The 22,614-nt window shown below is 39.4% G+C and overlaps 2 protein-coding genes across 3 annotated transcripts in view; one reads left to right on the forward strand and one right to left on the reverse strand.

The window, feature by feature from the left end:
- Nucleotides 1–1,805: 1,805 nt before the first annotated feature.
- MPPE1 (metallophosphoesterase 1) lies at nucleotides 1,806–19,044 on the forward strand. Of its 2 annotated transcripts, XM_054984616.1 has the most exons (10): nucleotides 1,806–2,173; nucleotides 4,509–4,625; nucleotides 7,348–7,456; nucleotides 9,012–9,115; nucleotides 11,344–11,424; nucleotides 12,919–13,027; nucleotides 15,399–15,470; nucleotides 15,570–15,692; nucleotides 17,262–17,402; nucleotides 18,726–19,044. In XM_054984616.1, the coding sequence occupies exons 2-10, from the start codon at nucleotides 4,579–4,581 to the stop codon at nucleotides 18,909–18,911; spliced, it is 972 nt and encodes a 323-aa protein (XP_054840591.1). In that variant the 5' UTR covers nucleotides 1,806–2,173; nucleotides 4,509–4,578; the 3' UTR covers nucleotides 18,912–19,044. The 2 variants fall into 2 exon arrangements, with proteins under 2 accessions (XP_054840591.1, XP_054840590.1); XM_054984615.1 differs by lacking the exon at nucleotides 1,806–2,173 and having other exon boundaries at nucleotides 4,519–4,876; nucleotides 18,726–18,911.
- GNAL (G protein subunit alpha L) overlaps nucleotides 17,404–22,614 on the reverse strand; it is a 187,715-nt gene continuing 182,504 nt past the window's right edge. Inside the window, exon 12 of the mRNA XM_054984614.1 lies at nucleotides 17,404–22,421. Coding sequence (XP_054840589.1) covers nucleotides 22,275–22,421 — 147 coding nt within the window. The 3' untranslated portion in view covers nucleotides 17,404–22,274. The remainder of the gene's footprint in view (nucleotides 22,422–22,614) is intronic.

Here is a 22,614-nt window from a genome sequence, read left to right on the forward strand (position 1 = left end):
CAGCAAAGCTGCACGGTCCAGAAACTGTGGAATCATGCATGGTGAAACACTTTTCAAGGCAGTATGTGAAGTGGCTAGAGTATCAGACTAGGATCAGGGAGAACCAGTTTCCAATCCACATTCTGCCATCGAAACTCACTTGGTGACCTTGGGCCAGTCACACTCTATCAGCCTAACCTATCTCATAAGGTTGTTGTCCGGATAACATTGGGGAAAAATGGGGTATAAATGAAGTTAATGATAATATAATAAGTGATAAAACTTACTGAAGCTGATTCACATGCACTTGCATTTTTGTATTAGAAGAAAAATAAAAAGCTAATCAAAATAATGATATTTCAGGTGGTCAGCTGATGTTGCTGCATGTCTCTTGCAAGCTTTATTTATGTCATTTATAGTCCACCTTTCTCACTGAAACTCAATGTGGATTACACAGTGTGAGGTAGAACAGTTAATTTCAGTAAACCATGTTATAGGGTATATAAATGCAAGCTTGCAAAGATTTAAACTTGAACAGAAGTGCTCTGCAGAATGGTCTGGTTTCCTGCAAGACCTGGAGGAGACAGAGAACAAAAGGCATAGAAAAAGGAGGATGAATCTACTTCTAATGTAAGGGGAAGAATAGTTCTCTCCAGTGTCCAGGCATGCTGAGTTGTCTCTATTCCAACAAAAATATTTGTATCTGAGTTCATGGGCAACTGATGCTTGAGGCGTTTTATCATCTATAATATTTTACTATGCCTCATGATGGATATCAATGGAACTTAACTGTTTAGCTCAAATTTGTTTGATTGCACCTTATATAAAATAGCACTCTGTTGCAGGTTTGGAATCTATGAGAGAGACAGACTATGATTTTAAAAGGAAAATTTTCAAATAGGTCTTATTCTGATAAAATTTGTTCTTCTGGTCTTAATAAGATTGATACATCTTTACATGTCCTATTTGAATGTCAGTTTTTTTGAGAATATCAGAGACTGTATTTTTAAGCCACTTATTAATGATCAGGGCTCATTTCGAGGGGGAACACGCAGGAATGCAAATCCAGCAGTTCCCCAAAGAGGTCACGTCAGGTGGCCCCACCCACCTGACTCTTGGCCATTTTGGGCCCGTTTCAGCCTGGATTGTGGCTGGGCCTCTAATGGGTGGTGGCTCACTCTCCTGCTCAGCAGCGGCCCGATCCTGATCATTTTGGGGCCCTTTTCGGCCCTTTTCAGCCACTTTTTTGCCATTTTGGGCCCAATTTCGGCCCTGAATGGCCAGGATTGGGTCCAAAACAGCCAGGATAGGTGATGTCAGGGAGTGTGGCATATGCAAATCAGTTATGTTAATGACACAATTTCAGTGATGTCAAGGGGCATGACATATGCTAACGAGTTATGCTAACGAGTTCCTCCAGCTTTTTCTACAAAATGATTCCTGTTATCGATCATTCACTCCGCCCCCCGCCCCCCCCCCCCGTACACGTTGGAAACACTGGTTTATTTGCTCAATGACTCTAAGATTACTTTGGCAGTAGCAACATTTGTTTCAGTCGTTTTATCACTTCAGTCAGAAAAACGATGAATAAGAAGTTTTTACTGCTCAAGATTTGTTAATCGATGAGCTTCTAGGGAACGAAAAGAAAGATACAAAACAGAAGGGAAAGGCTCCACATACCTTATAGTTACTGAACTATACCTTCGTTCCCAAAGCACCAGCTTCTGTTAGTAAATGACTGTTTTCTGCAAGACTGCCTCAGGGCCGGGGCATTAAGCTGTCTTCTACCACCACTGTGCATAATCAGTATCATTAAAATGTGCACCCCTGCGCCTCCCGCGTAACGTGAACCCTCACAGCCGCCGCCGAAAACACCCCTGCCCTTCCGCAGCCAGCGTGCTTCGAGAAAGAGAGCGGCGAAAGGGGGAAAAGCTGCTGCCTACCACGCGACCGCCTCCCTGGGCCAATGAGAGGCACAGGCCGCAGAGGACTCGAGCGATCTCCGGCAACCAATGGCGGTTTCCACTGATGCCGAGCGAGCATTCAGGTGCAGCCTGGACTCTGAGGGGGACCGCTGCAAACGTGCAGTAACACGTGTCAACCGGACCTGCGTTTCTTGTTCCTGCCCGGGCGTCCCTGCCGCGGCTGCCTCCTCGCGAGCTTCCAGCGCTTTGGGCGGCAGTTTTCCCGCAGGGTGGGTAAGACTGTCGAGAGGAGGCCAGGCCAGAGGTGGCGCAGGCCCGGGGGGTTTTCCCTGTGGAGAAGCTCGGCCTGCCCTTCTGAGGCCGCTCACCAATGGGAGAAATGGCACTTCCTCGCCTTGTGCAAGCCGAGGCTGCTTGTTGCCCCGGCCCCTTCCCGTGCGAGCTGCAGAAGGGTCCGCTTTGCTTGGGCTGGTCCTGGGGGGAGTCCAGTGGGATTGCTCAGTATCTACGCCGTAACGACACGCGCAGCCTTTCACGCCTTGCTGAATAAATTTCACGTTTCTCTTGGAAAGGCTTCATGTACGTTTCCTGGGCAATCCGTGCAACAGCCCGGCAACATCCTGGACTTTTTAGGCCAACACACTTCTCGGTTTTTCCCTTCTCTGTGTATGAGAAAAATTAATCTTTCCTACGGTGCTGCTGACTGAGGATTCTCTGAACTTGATCAGACGACAGTTACACAATACGTTTCTTGTAGTGGTCAAGGTGCTACGGAACAGCAGGATCTGAGTTCAGCCCAGTGGCACCTTAGAAACCAACAAGATTTTCAGGATATGAACTTTCGAGAGTCGGCGCTCTCTTCTGATATCTGAAGCAGGGAGCTCTGACTCCTCATACCCTGGAAATCTTGTTGGTTAAGGTGCCTCTGAACACAAATCCTGCTGTTCTGTTGCAGACCAACATGGCTACCTACCTAAAAAGGTGCTGCAGGACTCTGCAACGGATTGATGCTGCGTTGCACCTTGCTCAGTGAGCTGAGACAGGATGGCTTTCCTAAGATCCCCTTTAATGCGTTCATGATTCTCTTAAAGTGAGAAATTGCTAGAGCACAGATCAGTCTTTGCACTACACTCAAGTGGAGAGCTAATCCACAATTTGCATGACTTTCCTTCCTGGGAAGGGATACATTGAATTTTGACAAGATTCACTAGCCATGGACTTAACCCTCTCCCCCCTCTCCCGGTTTTCTCTGGACAAAATAAGGCAAAACTGCAGTGGCACCTTAAATATTAACAGTGTTTAATTCAAGATGAGTTTTCAGAAGTCACAGCTCACTTTCTTATATATCTAAGGAAGTGAGCTGTGATGAAGCCTTATCTTGAAATAAATATTATAAATGTTGTTAGTATTTAAGATGCCGCTTAATCTTTAAGGTGCCATAACAGATGTAACATTATAGCCAGTTTGGTGTAGCGGGACTCTAATCTGGAGAACCGGGCTTGATTCCCCGTTCCTCCACTTGAAGCCAGCCTGCAGACCTTGGGTCAGTCACAGCTTCTAGGAGCTCTCTCAGCCCTACCCAACTCTCAGGGTGTTTTGTTGTGGGGATAATAATAGCATACTTTGTAAACTGCTCTGAGTGCCCATTAAGTTGTCTGGAAGGGCAGTATATAAATTAAATGTCGTTATCATCATCATCAAATTACATGTGACACAATCAATAAATAAAGATCACATGTTATCATTGATTGGCCTTGCTGAACTGATACAAGTTTCCACCAGCGACCTAAGTATCAGCCAGGTATTAGTGCAATATGTACGCTGTTCCAAGAAACGCAGTCTTTTGCAATTCTGTAGATGTTTATGTCTGAAAGCTGCAGTTTTTCCATATAAGTTGCAAAATTTTTTGAAATAGTTCCCAGTGCCCCGATGACAATGGGGACTACTGTTGCATTCTTCTTCTATAGTTGGGTGGTTTCTATCGCCAGATCTCTATATTTAATAATTTTTTCTTGTTCTTTTTCTTCGACTCTGGCATCCCCCGAAATTGCAATGTCTATTATCCAAACGTTTCGATTTTCCACAACTGTTATGTCTGGTGAATTGTGTTGTTGTTGTTGTTGTTGTTGTTGTTGTTATATATTGTGTATTATTGTGCATTATATATATATATATATATATATATATATATATATATATATATATATATAATGTATTATTATTACTATTATTATTATATAGCATCTTAACTTGTCCAACGTTAAGGTGTTATATAAGAGTCTTAATATGGCTACCCCTTTGCAATTCTCTTAACAAGCCAGAGAGAGTTCTAGGTGACCAGACATTTAGGACCAGAAAATGTAAATGTTTAAGGCTGCTTCTCACATGATAATTTGTATCTTTAAGTGCAGCTTGAATATACAGTTGTCCTTTTTAATGTAGTTAGTTTTCCTGGTTAAATAAATTATCTGCCTCTTATTTGTTTATATTACTTTAGGGCTTTCAAAGCAATTTTATTATTTCCAGTTGGGATGTGGTATCTCATCATATAAATGAGTATTCAGCACAGCTACTGTAAAATGTTATTTTCTGTGTCTCTTGCAGGGCTTCCTGTTGAAATGAAGAAACATATGTTTGGTTTAATAGCCTGAATAAGTGAATTGTAGTGCCATCTATGGGGAGAAAGAGTTGCCTGATATGGCATTTCTGCGCTTCAATATTGTGAGCAAACTCTGTTTGAGGAAAAAAGGCTCTCTTGCCCTGAAGCTCTTCTGTTTTACTTTTCCTGTGATTGTTTTCTGTGAATTTTTGATTTATTACATAGTTATAATTCAGTGTCACTGGCCAAAATTGAAAAATCAGGCTCCAAAGGGCCGTGAACAGACTTCAGATTCTGTCTTGAAGGCTATATTTTTATCTGATACTCATTTGCTTGGTGAAATCCAAGGACATTGGTTGGACAAGTTAAGGAGGTAAGAATGAACTGTAAATAACATTTTGCAGTGGACTGATAGGTATTTTTGGTACAGTTGGCACATATTGGTTGTATGCCTGAAAAATTATAGTTGTGAAACAGTTAAAGAGTTTATTGGTCTTTTAATTGTAATCAAAACTTTAATATGGGTTCCTTTTCTTGAAGAAGGCAGTGAAATAACTTTTAACGCGAAGCCCTGCTGTCTGTGCCCCCACCTGTAGTAAAAGTGAGACAGGTGACAACCAGGGCTTTTTCAGTAGTGGCACCTTTCCGTTGGAATACTATCCCGCTTGAGATTCTCTTGGTCATACTGGGTTTCTAGAGCAATAGTTTGAGGTGCAACACACCAGATAATAGTTATGAAAATTGCAAGAGGACCTGGAAGGAGAGTACAGAATAGCTTTATGTGCATTCTAGCTTTATGTGCATTCTGGGTGTGGAAAATCAATGTACTGCTGAACTCAGCAGCTAAGAGTGGAACTACGAGTGACAAAAGGCACAGATTGGACACTTGTCAGCTTCCCTCAAGTTTTGATGGGAAATGTAGGCAGCTTGGCGGAATGTTGGACAAGTGGCAGTTGAAAAGTCTATTGGACAGCAGTCAGAGAGCCAAGCTGCAAGACTAGGATGCCTACATTTCCCATCAAAACTTGAGGGAAGCTGACAGGTGTTCAACCTGTGCCTTTTGTCACTTGTAGTTCTGCTCTAAGGCTCTTTTGTTTTCTGAAAATGGGTGTAGGAGGTCTGTGCATACTAGGCTATCTTTCCATAAGGTGGATACAGGCACACTTTGTACAGTGTCAGATTCAGGCATAATTTTCTTCATTCCTGGGCTACACATGTAACAGGATGATATGAGACTATCGTGGTAAGAGTGCTGAGGAGGTAGAATGCACTGTATGCCACTTCTGCAAGAAATTATTCTAGGGTTTGTGTAAAGAGCGCAAGACAATATAATGAAGCAAATTCTTCTAGAACATAAGTGCAAAGTAAAGGTTTTGGGGAATAGAGACCATCAAGCAAAGCTTTTGGCATAGTGTCTGGAACAGAATTGGTGTAATGGCTATTCTGAGATTTTGAAGGGTAATGCTAGATTGGGAGCTCTGACATGGTCCTTTTAAATCAGTTTAAACCGGGGAGATAATTTGGTTCTGGAGATTGATTTTTTTTTTTGTCTGCAACTACATCACACTTAAACACCCCACCCCAAATATTGGTACTTGCCATAAAAATACCCTGGGTATCATCTGATACGGAATAGCTGTGGATAATATTGTTGTTGCAAGATACTCAGGTAGCATCTTTCTGCATCATCATGAGACATTGCTTGCAGAATAAATTAGTAGTGTCATTCCTTTGATTTCTCCAGAATCTAAGCATGACAACGTGTGCACAGGCCCTGATTGGAGACAACCCAAGTTCTGCTGGCATCAGAGCTGCTGGGTGCCTCTGGGCAGGGTTGGAATTCTCTTTAAAAAGAGAATTGGATGGATTCCAGTTTCGTGACTAGGTGATCATTCTAGACTCAGGCCTACTCCATACAGAAATTATGGGACAGCCGTACTCTTAAAATTTCAGAGCTGGGTCATTTGGGAAACCTCCCTTCATGCTGTAAAATTTCAGAACATCATCTATGGTTCTTAAACATGTAGATCTGATGATTGCCAAATGAGCCCTTGAAGACAGAATTTTGCTAAAGATTACCCCAAGATATTTAAAGGTTTTTTAGGTTTATTGGGACCACTTTGGTCTTAGCATATTTAATATTTAAGTCTTCTTCTCTGAAGAACTTGCCTAGCTTTTGTAACATCAGTTTGAGGCCAAGCGAGTGAGGGACACCAGAACCATATCATCGGCATGTAGAAGAACTGATAATTTATGGAAACCTAAAGAAGGTAGAAAAACTCATAACTAATAACCTTGGAATGATGTCATTTAAATATAAATTGAAAACAGTGGGGCAAAACCAAACTCCTGTTTTATTCCTCTGGTGATTTGGATCTCTTCAGAAAGCCTGAGGTGCTCACCCTTTGTGAAAATGTTGGTGTGGATCACCTTTTCAGGTGCTGCCCTAATTTTAAAACAAACAATAACTAGAGAAAGCAGAGGCAAGCTTGGCTCAAAACTTGTTTCTGCTGCTTGACTAGTCTGAACCCTCGATTTCAAGTTTTGTATAACTTAAAGCTCCAGAATCAATCTAATCTAGCTGAAAAATGTGAAAAGGTGACAGTTGGGAATTTCTGCAAAGCTCTATTGATAGCTGTGCTGTGGTGTGTTAGTTCTGATTTTTTTTCCTGGGGTGTGGGGGATTATGCCCTGTGACATACACAAAAGTGTTTCCTAACTTTGTTGAGGAAGGCTGGTTCTTTGCAAAATTACATACCCCTCTCCTTTTACAGCAGGTCTGGACAAGCTCTTTGTAATATTCATTGGAAGATGTTAGACTAGTACTTCTTTTTCTTCTCTTAGAGAATGGCAAATGGAAAGAGCCTTCCAAACTGCCCTATGGCTACTGCAGCCGGAAGTTGTTTTTATTCTAGGTGATATCTTTGATGAAGGGAAGTGGAGCTCTCCTCAGGTCAGTATTATGTGCAAAGCTAAAATATTCTTGAAGAAAAACAGGGTTTTTATTAAAATAGTTGTACACAAAAGCACAGGGGTGGAGAATGAATATATTTCTTTGATGTTGTCATGTTACTAACCAGTAGCCTAATCCATAATCTGCCCTGACCTGGATAGCCAGGTGAGCCTGATCTTGTCAGATAAGCAGGGTCGGCCTTGGTTAGTGATTGGATGGGAGACCTCCAATGAAGACCAGGGTTGCAGAGGCAGACAATGGCAAACCACCTCTATTAGTTTCTTTCCATGAAAACCGCACTGGAGTCACCATAAATCAGCAATGACTTGAGGGCACTCTTTACCACCAATCCATAATCTAGTTAAACAAAAGTATTTTGAAATCATTAAGCTGTACTTGCTGTTTAGCCTGGCATTTCATTTTAACTAGGTAGTGTGTTGGAGTCTTTTGTATGTCTAAATCTTGATCGATGCTCAGAAGAGAAAGTGGTTTGAACCAGGATGTGCTGAGTAGGCTGAACAAGTCCTACGATGTTCAGTTGTACACAGTTGCTGAAAACCTTCTATTCATGTTGAATTAAAAGTCAATCAGTAATCCTTTGCTTACACTGTCCTTTGTCACTACTGGTGTCAGGTCATTCAATGGCCCAAGTAGGGTGTTGCTGCTTGATCATTTAAAAAAAATATAATGCTGCATTTGGATCAATGTTGCTAAGATGCTGTTCTTTTAAATATATATTTAGGAAAGCATGGACATTTTGTCCTGACCTGGATAGCCCAGGCAAGCCCAATCTTGGAAGCAGGATCTGTCTTGGTTAGTAGTTGGATGGATTTCCTCCAAGGAAGACCAGGGTCACTGTGCAGAAGCAGGCAACGGCAAACCACCTCTATTAGTCTCTTGCCTTAAAAAACCCAGCAGGGGCCACTGTAAGTCAGCTATGACTTGATGGCACTTTCCTCCACCACCACCATGACTATTTTTGCATTACATTACATTACATTTGTGTGGGGGAGGGGGTCGCCATAAGTCAGCTATGACTTGAGGGCATGCTCTACCACATGTGCTTACCTTAAAATGTATTATTTATTTTATGTATTTCATTCATACCCAACTTTTCTCCCCAATGGATTCAAGATAACTTACTTAATTCTCCTTTCCTCTCCTCCATTTTATCCTCAAAAGAACTCTATGAGGTATGTTAAACTGAGAGTGAGTAACTAGCCTAAGGTCCCCCAGCAAGCTTCCATGGTAGAGAAGGGATTCAAATCTGGTTCTCCAAGATCCTGGTCTGACACTCTAACCATACATCACGCTGGCTCTCTGCTGTGGGCATCTTTTCACAGAAAGCTGACCCAAGTGCCTGTGTTCTGAAACCTGTTCACAATCTTAATTGTAATATTAATACTGTATAGGTAGCTGGTTTAAACCAAGTTGTGGCATGGTTGATGGCAGTTTGCAGAGGTCTGGGACAAATCGCAGTACCATGATGAAAAGGTGTAAATAACCTTTTAACTAGCATTATTCAGCATTAGAAGCTTTATATATTTTCCTGCAGGCTTGGTCAGATGACGTAAGACGCTTTCAGAAAATGTTTAGGCATCCAACCCACACTGATCTAATTGTGATTGTTGGCAACCATGACATTGGCTTTCATTATGAGTGAGTATTTGGGAAAACAGAATTTAGTACCTGGTGAGAATTGTCAGGATGAGAATAACAACTTCCTTCTGTAAGAATCCAAGCCTTTGATTTATTTTAAGATAGAATCTTCATTGTAAATGTGAGTCTTTGTATGGGAAAAGATTGCTCTGAGAAACTGAAGATTGTATCAGCTGTGCATTTTACCCCTATTATGACAGAAGGCATGGGCTTCTCACACCTTCCCAGTCTCAGGCTCCTTTGGTAGCTGCCACCACCCAAACTGAAAAGGCTGAACTCCTCACCACTTGCGGAACTAGTGAAACTTTATGCATGTACAAAGATCTAGCAAACGACTGAGCAGGAGGCTCGTGGGTGAGAACCATGGACACAGCTTGACTAATCCAAAGAAGGATTTCTATTGTACTACAGTAGAATATAAAATACAGAGAGCACAGTGATATATAGGAAGAGTAGTACACTAAGCTTTGAAGCTAAAAAAAAGAAAAGTCTAATATCTAACTATTCTTTGAGAATTACCAAGCAGTACCTGGACATCCATGCCAGTTGGGTGAACATCCCTTGGAGAGGTAGGGGATAGGGACAAGCCTCCTCTAATGCCCTTCTTCCTCTCTCCCTGATGAATCATGTGCACAAAATCTAGCAGCCCTTTTTAAACCCTCTCCCCAGAGACTGGAATGCTCCCCCCACTCCAGGGAGGTAAAACCCGTCCTCCATGGCTAGGGTCTAACCTAGTCATGTCTGCCATGGAGCTTGTTTTATGATGGCATCCAAATGGCTAGAGCAACATACATTTATCCACGCCAGGATGTCAGCTATAACAAACATTCTAAGGAAAGATGTCAGTGAAATTAAATGATGTACTGCCCTGCCAAGCATTCATTGCACCTTCCTTCCTGGAAGGATATCCACTTTCCTAGGGCTTGATTAGAAAAGGTTAATTACAGACCAATTTAATATCTGAAGTCCTTCTCTATAATCCTTATCATGACAGCCTCCTTTTCTATTCTTTGACAGAACATTGAAGTCCTGGGTCAATTTTCCCCAGGTGTTGTTTCATAGTAATTTCTTACAAAACCTCAGCTGTCTCCATTATATCTCTGGGAACTGTATCACATCGTAAATGTGTGGATGACATCAAACTATATAGTAGATCAGGTTTGATTAGGTAGTGACATTAATGAAGGAAAATAGAGCTGTATTGTCCTCACGCTGATCCATCTCTTGACATACATCCATGTGTGCCTCTGGGGTGAAGCTTACTGTATTGTCATGCTGCACTGAGATGGTTTTACTTCCTCAACAAGTAAAATATTCCCCTGCTTGGACTCAGATGTTTCCTTGCTGAAATATTTGCATATGTAGTACCTTAAGCTTTCAGCATCTCATCGTGGGGAGTTGGCTGTTTGTAGAGCCAAAGTCAGAGGTAGCCCAATTATCATGAGTCTGTATTATGTCTTTCTGTTGCTCTGTACCACTATCTCTGGGTAACTGAGAGAGGTGAGGAGTATACTGAACAAACTAGGATTTCCGAATTCAGATGTAAAGACAAGGACTGTTAGCAAGCAATGTATAAACCATGGTTCAGAATCCTGGTTTAGTGCCTTCCAACAAACTATTTTCTAAGGTAGTCTGCATTTGAACATCATAATAAACTGCAATTCTTTCAAACTGGTTTATTGTAGTGTCTGTATATGGCTTAGGTGAAGTAGATGCTATAGCCCATATTGCTTGAACTCTAAGGATAGGCAAATAAATGGAAGCGTGGTGGTGGTGGTGGTGGGGATAGGACCAAAGGTTGGATCAAAAGGTGCCATTCTGTGAGTGGAAGGCATTTCTGCTCGCACAAAGTGGGGAGTAATTTTTGTAGATCTTTAACTTGGAACTATACCCCACATTGTTCCTGGGGATCTCCTGTTCCTTAGGAGTAGCTTTTCAGGTAGCATAAAGCGTTTCAGAGAGTGGAAGTAGATCTGATCCATTCCTTCAGTTCCACTTCTTTTGTCTCCAATCCACGTGTTTTAAAATCCCCAAGACAGAGATACTGGAAAAGCACAAAACCCCGATTATTTCATCATATTTGACCTATGACAGTGAAGTGTTCCTGTAAAGTCACTGGGCAAGAGATCTGTCATTTGTTAGCCATTTATTTAACAGCCAAGTTTAAGCAGAGATGCTTAGAATGAATTCTAACTCAAATACAGCATACTTTTTATTTTTATACACAGAATGACCACATTCAAGTTAAAACGCTTTTCACAAGTTTTCAACTTCACTTCTGAAAAGTTGGTAACTTTGAAAGGGATAAAGTAAGTGTATTTTTTAAACTTTGAATGTTTATTTACACTTTGTGTCCTGATGTTGCCAAGAAGTTATGATGAATTAAAACAATAATGAACAGATTGCTTTATCTAAGCATATCTTGCACTATCCTGGTGAGGTTTTTTTTGTTTAAGACTTTTACCAGGATAAGAGCTACCCCTCATATTATACCTAATATTTGTGATAATTTGTTGTGAACGTTAAAATGATGGAACAATGATCAACATTAGCATGTTTCATTTTAACACTTACAAGCTGTTTTGCATCAGGAGTCAATCTTGGGTTACACTCCTGTGCTCATGTACGTGGGAATAAGTTCTACTAAATACAGTGGGATTTAGAGTAAAACTAGGATGGATGTTGGGCATTCCATGTTCACAGTTCCCAAGCATTATTTCTTTGCTAACGGCAGTTCAGTTGGTCCATATTTTAGATCCTCCTGTGTCATTTTCCCCTGTTGAAACTGCAAACATGCCACATTCTGTATTCTGAGTGTTGATCTTTGGATGTGGTGTTCTGAGGAATACTGATGAATGTGATCCTATTAAAATTGCCAGTATGGTTAGGTGTGTTCTCTCTTTTGATAAATAATAATGAACATATTTCTGTGTTCATCAGAACAGGTTGGGAAGAAGGAATTCTCTGAATTCTCTGTGGTGCTTAAGCTGTTCGGGTGGTTGCACTTTCCTACACTCCTGCACTCTTGTATTGATAAACATGTAGACAGTGGTTATAATCCTGAGGTGTGTGCCCTGTGTGGTGTTCTCCAACTCTTTGTTGAATAGACAAGCTGCATTTTAAAGCGCCACAGTGTTTTAAGATGAAAATTCTGCAACATAAAATATTATTTTGAGTTATGTGCTTGAGTTATTCAATGATATTGGTTGAGAGGGCAGCTATCTCAGTTTTATTGGTTGGAAAGCATATCGAAGAGTAGGCAAGTGCATGTGCTTTGTGCAAGCACACCCCATATAACAATACTTTGCCTGCTTGTTTGGCATGAGAAAAAATTCCAAGGGGGAAGAAGCTCTTCAAAAGGAGATGGAATTTGGTATTCTTTCCATACTGAATTTACCTAAGGCGGGGTGGGGGTGGGGGGCTCCCACTTGATGTGGCGTCTCTTTCCTTGTTTTTGAGAAATCGTACACTAGTCAGATATGATCCAGGAAGGTAGGGTTGGGGTCACATTGTCACAATGGGTTGAGAGGGAACAGTGAAGAGATTTTGATCAGACCCAAGGTTACCAATGTCTATTTATATATGTATACAATAAGGTAAAATACTACTCCTCTGAACCTTGAAAATTGACTGAATATACTGAGCTGGTTTCAGAAAACACATTACTGTGATTGGAATGTGTACCAACATTCAAGAGCTTGGATTGGATGCAGTACTTTTGTTTTGAATCTTATAAAAATAGTGTACCTATACCACAAATATATTGGGTTTAAAATGTACCCCCCCTCCTCCATTACTCTTAGCTTTGTCATGGTGAACAGTGTTGCAATGGAGGGAGATGGCTGCAAAATCTGCAGGACAGCAGAGGCAAAGCTCGTGGAGCTCTCTCACAAATTGAACTGCTCATTTCAGGTAAGGATACACTCATCATTAAGGTGCCCCGAAAATGTAATCCCTTACCCTATGGCTCTAGTTTGTGCCTTTTCCTATTAATGTTGTTTTCTTAACTCTGAAGCTGAGTTGCTTCAGTGTGCAGACAAAATTCCTATCTCTTAAGTATCCCCCTTCATGTTAGTGGAAGCACTGATCAGCCAACTCTTTTAATGTGGGAAACTGCTTTTTCTTACTCAAAAATGTAGGAGACTAAAAAAAAATCATTTTTGTAAATTACTTTTTCTGCTCAATTTGCACCCCCCCCCCCAATTCTCTTGCACTTATGGTAATGTGTTGTTCTTTCCGTCTCATCTGGTTTTCCACCATCAGCCATTCCCTGCATTACACTGATGCACCCTTAGCTGCAAGCCTGTTTCTTGTGTTTGGTAGGTGTTTCCTCTGGAATGAGTTCATATATCCCTGCCTCCTGTCTTGTCCTTTAATTCTCTAGACTTCTGGCAGTTTTATAGTCTGATTTTTTTATTGATGAATAATGGTGAAATCTCTTTCATTACCTCCACTATAAAGTAATTAAGGGTACATACATAGAAGGATATAAAAAAATATTTGGATGGCATGCATATCTGTGGTACGACAAAGTAAAAGCAGACTCTATGTTTTTACACCATTACATTCGGAGAAGCCTCTTCACAATTTGGAAGAAGTATAGAGATTACCTACAGGAAGGAATTCCCTCCTGGGTGGTTCCTTATGAAGTAATAGATCCGAGAACTGTCGATAATGAACAACAGTGTTTAACATATAAGGAGATAACACGAATAGAATTTTCCAAACTAAGAATAAAAACGCAAGACGAGTTGTCTCCAAGTTATGATTGGTTTCAATATAGACAGATTAGAGATCTTTATAACTCGGACTTTGTGAAAGGAGGGGTAAGAATGGAGAATTCGGAATTAGAGGAGGTAATTTTACAAGAGGATAAAAAGGAAATCTCTAAGACTTATAAAGTGTTGTTAAAATGGTACACAGAAGATGAGACAGTTAAAGTGCAAATGGTGAAGTGGGCTATAAACTTTAACAAAGAAATAACAATGGAGGCGTGGGAATACTTGTGGAAGAATACATTGAAGATCACGACATGCACTAACATTAAAGAGAACGTTTACAAAATGATTTTTCGTTGGTATTTGACACCAAAGAAAATTGCGTTAGGGAATTTGAACATGTCTAACAAATGCTGGAAATGTAAAAAGCATGAAGGATCGTTGTATCACATGTGGTGGACTTGTGAGGTAGCTAGGCAGTACTGGGGGGGAAATAATAAGAGTGATAAGTGAGATTTTACAATTTCAAGTTAATAAGAACCCAGAACTCCTGCTACTGAACTTGGGAATGGAGGATATTCCGGCACAATACAGGACATTGTTATTTTACATGACAGCAGCGGCTAGACTTTTGTATGCGCAAAAGTGGAAAGTAAAAGAAGTGCCAACTATCGAGGACTGGATTTACAAATTGCTGTACATGGCGGAAATGGACAAAATGACAAGGAAACTGAGAGACCTTGATCCAGGACAGTTTAATATGGATTGGGAAAAGTTGAAGCAATATTTGGTGAAAAAATGGGAGGTGGGAGGAGAACTGTGGCAGTTTGAAAATTACTGAAATACAACAAAAGAAGAGGGAAGTGACTTTACCGAGGGGAGGAGAGTTAAATGAGAAATTCTAAGCAAATATTTTATTTGATTACTATATATAGTACTAAGTAATAGAGGTGTTATTATAAGAATTATAAGGATAGAAATTAACTAATTTTATTTCTGGCAGATAATCGTATAATGGAGAAATTATATAACTAAAATAGAATGAATATAAGATATAAGGAAGTAAAGAGTAACATATAGAGTACAAGTTAAATTGATTGACTTACAGTGAATGTATACAATGCTTATAGAAGTACTTAAAGTTATGCAGAATAAGGGACAAATTGTTTGCCCCATATTGATGAGACAAGAATGAAATAAGATAGAATATGGAGTATAAAATTAGACAAATGACTGTTATTATTAAAGGATATATGCCAGGAATGTAACATTTAGTTGATAAGTTAAGTGGGAAAGGGAATAGAGATAGCACTGTGTTATAATAGAAGCTTAGAAGAGAGTGAAAGTATATGTTTAATAGAATAAAATAAGTTTGAAATGAGTAGGGGGAAAAATGGATAAGGGGTTGGAAAACTGTTGGAAGTCAACAAAAGGGGGGGAAAGGGAGGGGGTTAGAACTGGAATATTTAAAGGAAATTGATTGTAATAGATATTATAGAGTTTTCTAATCCAATAAAATTAAAAAAAAGGGTATATACAAAATATCACTTGCTTTTTGTTGACAGGAGCAAAGTCAATACCAAAAGAAGTGCAGCAATGTGGACAAACCTCCACCTTCATCCCCAATTCTGTTACAGGTGTGTTCAAGATCATAGTGTTTCAGTTTTACTTATCCCAAGAATCACTGTATGATTTTTTTAGTGAATGGTTTGGCGTTTGCTTTGAATCTCTTTCAGCATTATCCTCTTTATAGACCAAGTGACTCTCAGTGTACAGGAGAAGATGCTGCTCCGCTGGATAAAAGGAATGATCCTTTCACAGAAAAGTATGATGTGCTTTCTGTGGAAGCTTCCCAAAAGGTGTGTTAACTCCATCAGTTTTGTTTAGCAGAACTTCAAATTCTTGCTATCCGAATTTTTAGTTTATAGGAAGAGACCTAAAAGTAATCCTTAATGAATGGAACACTAATAGGATTTTATCAGTCTGATCCCATAAATGAGTATAACTGTAATGGCATTTTATGCAAGGCATGTCTGGATCTTTTGATTCCATCTGTTGACATTTTGCTTCGTTTTGATGCAGAATAGGGGACTACTAGTTTGATCCGATTTGTTAATCCATGTCCTCCCATGGATACACATACTGGGAAAACAATCTAAATGCTCCCCAAACATATCAAGTAATGAAGTAAAGCATTTGACAGAAAGAATGTTTAAAATCAATACACTGCTTTTCTTTCCATAACTAATGTCATTACAAAAGACATTATCTGTTGTCATGAGCATGGCCAAAGTGTTATCTACTTTAGGCAAAGTGCATATAGAGGCTTTGCATGTAGCTGAGCACATGGAGCTCCAGAAAGAATAGATGCACATTTGAGAGTTTTATCTGATCCTCTCTCCAGATCAGGCTATTCATTTTAGTGTGGTTTTCCACCATCAGCCATTCCCTGCATGTAGCCTGTAGTGTAGTGGGGTTAGAATATAGGACGGGGATCTGGCACGTCCAGATTTGAATCTCCACTCCGCCAAGGAAACTTACGGGGTTACGTTGGGCTAGTCACAGTCTCTCAGTCTGACCTACCTTGTGAGGTTGTTGTAAGGATAAAATGGAAATAAGGAGAACAATGAGAGCTGCTTTGGATCCCTACTGGGAAAAGGTGGAGTATAAGTGAAGTAAATAATAAATTGCAGTTTATTACTGCTCAGGTAATTTAGAGGATCCAACTAGAATGATGCCTGTGACTAGATGAGGTTCACAGGATGTAGAGGGCAGAAGAATCCCAAAGTATAACTCATCCTTAAATACAGGTCTTAAATTTTACTAGGCTGCGCTGAAGGGCTGGGTACACAGATTATAATAACTTTGTGGAACATGCAAATAAAATTTCACTTCTGGGTCCATGATGATTATTGTGCACTGGCTTATCTGATCCTTGCCTGTTATATCCAAGATAGTGTTGAGATACTTATGGTATAACAACAACAACACTTATATACCACTCTTCTAGACAGATTAGTGCCCCACTCAAAGCGGTGAAGAAAGTCAGTGTTATTATCCCCACAATACAACTGGGGAGCTGGGGCTGAGAGGCGTGGCTTACCCAAAGCTACCCGAAGAGCCCATGGCAGTAGTGGAATTCAACCCAGCAGAGAGCCTAACCACTTAATGGGTTGTATTGATTATTTAAGATATCTATAGGCTTACTACCCATTAAAAAACCCAAAGTAGCTAGAAGTTTAGGAATAGCTATGATTTCTGGCTCTTGTGCATAAAAGCTGGGTTATTTCATATATTAACTGAGAACACATTACAATATTTGAACCAAACACTTAAGGTAAAACATTCCGGCAATGTGATAATGCTTGTCTTTTTAAAAAAGAATCAGATAAATTAAGAAAGACTCCATTATCTCTTCCTTCATACAGCTGTTATGGTGGTTTCAGCCCCGGTTGATTCTGAGTGGTCACACCCACAGTGCCTGTGAAGTGTTACATAATGGGAAAATTCCAGAAATCAGCATTCCATCATTCAGTTGGAGGAACAGAAACAATCCTAGTTTCATAATGGTAAATTTAAGTTACTTTTATTTTGTCAGATAATTTTTCATAATATAAATCAACATAGCAATCAGCTATTTTGTCAGACTGATGCTACCTGTAGAAAAGCAAAACAAAACAGCTCCTCCCCATCATATACCAAAAGTACACTTAACTTGAATACAAAGCACCAACTTTATGAAACACATACCTGGGAGCTATCCAGCTTGTATAGTGCAAAGGATTTTTTCTTAAGTTTTACAACCATTTCTAAATACAAGCGTATTTAGTATGTTTCTATAAAGAGGGTGCAGTGTAAACAATTTGCAACAATCATCAGTAGTCTGCAACAAACAGTATTAAGACTTGTTTTTGCTTGGCTGATTTATTCACAATACCATCTTTCTGCATGGCTCTTCCATCATTCAAAAGTGCAAACTATTCCATAGGGCAGCAAAATTCTGTTCAGAGGAACCTAATTAATAATTGCGATACAGTTTTTTTAAAAAACTTTGGATATACTAGATTATGACTTTCAGTAGATTAACCTGGAGCACAAACAGTTTCCCAGTTGTAAAACACTTTTACTTACTTCTATTTTCAAAAATCAAGTCCTAAGCTACATTTACTTTTTCAGCCTTCTGTGCATGGGAAAAGACAAAGCAGTTACAGACCTCTACTTCTTAGTTCCTAGGCGTAGTTCTTTGATGCCTAAACAAGTTAACATGATGCTAAACACTTCTGCATGTAAAGCATGTTGTCTTTTCCTTTTGTCCAGAGTGGTTTATTACCAAAGTATCCCACTTCCTTTAGAAAGTTCTACTTCCTACACTCTGAAGTGTGGATGACATTTGGCTGCTGGCTTAAATTACATGCAAAGCTTTTCTCCTCTTGCAGTGCTACATGAAGTTAGCCAATCAGGTCTCCTCTCCGGTTCTCAAACACTGGGTCTTCCCTAAGTCACACAGTAGTCAGTACTAAACCCCACTGATTTCGATGGGAATAAAAGTATATGTCGGATTGTGGCCAGTAGCCATTATGTGGCTCAGGACAGTCCACATTATTTTGTAAAATCTGCCCTAACCAGTCAAATAGCTGCTGCTCCTGTGTTCATATTAAGGACCCAAATGCTTTCAAATGGCACAGAATTGGCTCAGAGCAGTTCAGTGCTTAACACTAGAGTAGCTTAACATACGCTGTTTCAAAGCAAATTAAGAGTTTTATCTGCTAGACAATTGAACGTCCTGGTGCTAAGCAAAGAACTGACCTATCCTGCCATTAAAGCAAACTTTTAAAAAATCCAGCTTCCTAATCTCTTGGCCAGATATAAACGGTGGTGGTTTTCTTTTTCAGGGCAGCATCACATCAACAGACTTCTCCCTCTACAAGTGCTTTCTTCCATTTGAAAACACAGTTGTTGCTATCTACTGTACAGCAGGAGCTGTGCTTGTGCTCCTCACACTAGTTCACTTTCAGCCTCTCTTTGTCTTCCTTTTTCAGTTTGTTCAGTATTTAATCACTAAGCATAAAGCAGTATGAAGAGCTGGACATTTGTAATCTTGTCACTGACACACCAAAGCTAAAGAACAGTCCATCAGACTACATTCATGCCAGCAAATGCGTACTTGAATTACTAGCCCAAAGGCAGGGTTGCCTTTACACATAGAAAGTCCTATACAGTTGATATGACTTTTTTTTTCTACAGGATTAAATTAACTGAATGCTTCATGCTGTACAAAAATATTGTATTCTACAATCAAATGAGTCATTTTTCCTTGCTAAAGTTTTTTTGTATCAAATATGTATATTAAAAGTTTGTAACTGTACACTATAAGTCTACAAGCCTCCTCTTGTGTCTGCACTAGAGTGTCCTATGCTGCTAGAGGCTTAGTCTTTCTAACTGGAAACAATTCTAAAGTGTTATTGCTGCATGACCATCTAATGTGGTACTTCTTTTCCTTGATGTCAGCAATACAAGATGTAGAGTTATTTTACAGTAAGATGTTACAAAGAAAAGGCTCTTGTTTGGGAGAAGTAACTTACTGGCCTCAGATGAGTCACCTTATTTATCTTCAATGTAAAGTAGCTTTAGATGATATTTATGTGTAGTCTACTTGACAGTCATCAAAAACCCTGGCTAGTTGGCTTGCAGACTAATGGCAAACCCGGCAGAAAAGTGAGGACTAGCCACGAGCTAGCTGTATGTAGACTGTGCGCATCCCACTGACTTATGTCAAGAGGTCTGTCTAGAAATCTTCCTCATAATAGGATGTTAGCAACTGTTGGTCTACCCCAGCATGGTTCGTAGAGAGTTTACACATAATGAGAGCACCCTGTACAAATAGGAATCTAAGGAATTGATCCTGGGGAGATCCTAATCATGTCTGCCCTGATTCTAAACATTTTGAAGCAAAAGGAAGTCCCACTGAGGTCAATGGCATTTCCAAATGGTGCACTTAGGAGCAAGATGTTAGAGGACAAACTTTAGCAGCAACTTTTAGCGCTCAGCTCAGTCTTGAAGCTGAGTTTTAGACCAGTCCCATTTTCCAAGTAAACAAGTACTTAGAGTATGGGTGCACCAATGCAACATCATACAACTTAAGTTCAGGGTCCTTTGGATGTTGTTTATGTTTTCTGAAATTCGGAGGGGAGAAAACGGCATATAAACAGAGCCCCCCCCCCCCGACTGTTTTTAATTACTTTCTCCAACTTTTAGCAGGCAGTAGTTCACATTTTCTGTTTGTCTTTAGGAGGAAGTCTAGAAATCTGCTCATTTCTGTAACAGTGGTATCTCTGACTTTTCAAATGTTTTGAAAGCCTGCAGGTTTACCCTTGCTGAAACATCACTGAAATGTTCAACTAGCAGTTTCAGAATGGGACTAAAATGTTGAAGGGGTTTTAGAAAATACAGTACTTAGAAAGATTACTAATACCTCTTCAGATTTACAACCACATGTCCATCCAGTTTTTTTTGGGGGGGGGGAAGACTGAGCTTATGTAAAGCACAAACATGCTATCCTTATTGATTTAGGTTGTGTGGTTGAAAATATTTCAGAATAGTCTTTAAATTTAAAGAATGAATATAATCTAAGTGATTTAATCATCTATGATGTTATGTAGGCTAACATTTCTAAATTTGTTATTGCAACTATAAATTTTAAACTTTTGTACAGTTTATCTTGGACACAGGAAAGTATGTACTCTGACATAAAATATAAAGCAACGTTATATTTAGAGGACATGCCTTATTGCTACAGCAATTCTTGCTTTTAAATTGTACTGTACCACAACTTTTTTGTGAATGTCATTTGCATAAATTATTCAAGTTTGAGAAATATTCACACATTGTGATTCTACAATATTTAAAATAAACAATTTTCTAAGGTCTCTTTATTAAGAGAAATAAAAATGTCATCTTGTAATTCTCTTAGGCCAGACACAAGGGTTACAGCTTTTCTTCTTTCTTGCAATTTGCTTGCACAATGAAAGCAGCTGTTGCAACAAAGATATATGAGTCTTTATCTAATGGTGCTTTTATACATTCACAATCTGTCTCTGCAATTGTGAAAGATCTTTGAATGACCAAAGAATTACCCAACATATTTTTCTAAAGGTTAAAAAACAAAATCCTTGGTTCCCATGAAAAAAACACCAGGTTGCAATTTGGACACTTGAATCAATTTCAGTGTTTTAAAGCTGAGACTGAGAGAAAGGCATGTTGCTGCAACATCTGGTGACGATAACAACTCGGAAAGATAATGACTAAAATTTGCATAATTTATAATTTTTTATACTAAAGAGCATTTTTATATAAACCAGAAAAAACCCCTAAACTCTACAGAGAAGTTTTTTTACCTCCAGCCACTGCTGCAGGTAAAATTGACATCAAGCTGTACAGCGCAATCAAAAACATACTTACATCTTAGCTCAATTTACAGGTACAGCCATAATCAAGGCACAAAGATCTTCTACAAGTATTTTTCCTCAATAAAATTGTACAAAATAATATTACATTTTACAGTCTGTACAATATAATAAACCAGCAGTAAAACAAAAATAATATGTATATATATATGTATATATATTATATATAGGGAGAAGACTGTTCTCCAAAAATGATCTAAGCTAGTTGGATCATTTGTGGACAGAACTAACAACATAAATGAAGGTGGTGGATTTTCTGCCTAGATGCAATAGGCTGAAAAAGTAGCTCTAAATTTAAATGCCTGAGGTGCGTAGAGACTCTTGCTCCAAACCTCCCCCAAATTGCTTATCTTCCCTGTCTCACATTTTCTATTCTATTTCCTGTGCCAATAATGGCTTAGAAGAGGTCCCTGGAACAGTGGACCTGCAGCTCAGCTGTGTTAAAAACTGACAAGTGTAATAAATATTGTGGTGCTGCTACATCACGCATGTATACATCCTCAACAGTATTTCATAACCCTGATACAAAGTGCATTATTCTTTTTTTTTCACCATCCATCAAGTACTCTTCAGTGTTATGGTAAAAAAGGAACCTGCGCACACTATAGGTATGACATGGTACCATTCAACAAGCAGATACCAGCTTGAACTAACAATCCTGCTTAAAAGGAAAAAAGCAGGTTCTCCAATTAATTTTCTTTAAAAAACCCACCCCAAATGTAACCAAACCTAATGAAACAGAGGTAGCCCAATGGCTTAGTGGAATGACAAAGAAGTGGCATATCAAAATTAAGCACATATATTGTCCCAAACAGTATGAATGGGGGAGAGGGATGCTGCAAACTAGCCAAAAGGCTAACCAATGTAAACAAACTGAGGTGGCAGACATATCTAGACAGCAACTTCCTTTACTTTGTGTTAGGAAGTCTAGAAAGAAAGAGAAGCTGCTTAAGACCACAGACTCTATGGTATTTTCAATTACAATAGTTCATACTGGCGAAGATGCATTCTCTGAATGATGTCTCTACAGTCGTTGAACACCCTGCGAATGTTTTCTGTGTCCACTGCACATGTAAAATGTGGATAGCAGTAATGCTTTCCATCTCCAGTTGCAGTGCTTATTCTCTGCAAAAAAAACCAAACAAAAGATGTAGGCTCAGGAATATTCAAGAAGTACAAACTGCAAGTTCTAGTATCCACTTAAGAAAACAAGAGAGCACAACTTTGAGAAGTAGAAGACAAACTTGCAGAGATGACAGCTTTCAAAGCATAAGGAGATTCAATGCAGTATCAAAACCCAAAACTAAACTCATAGTGG

Source organism: Eublepharis macularius, chromosome 7 (assembly GCF_028583425.1).
Source record: "Eublepharis macularius isolate TG4126 chromosome 7, MPM_Emac_v1.0, whole genome shotgun sequence".
NCBI lineage: Eukaryota > Metazoa > Chordata > Lepidosauria > Squamata > Eublepharidae > Eublepharis > Eublepharis macularius.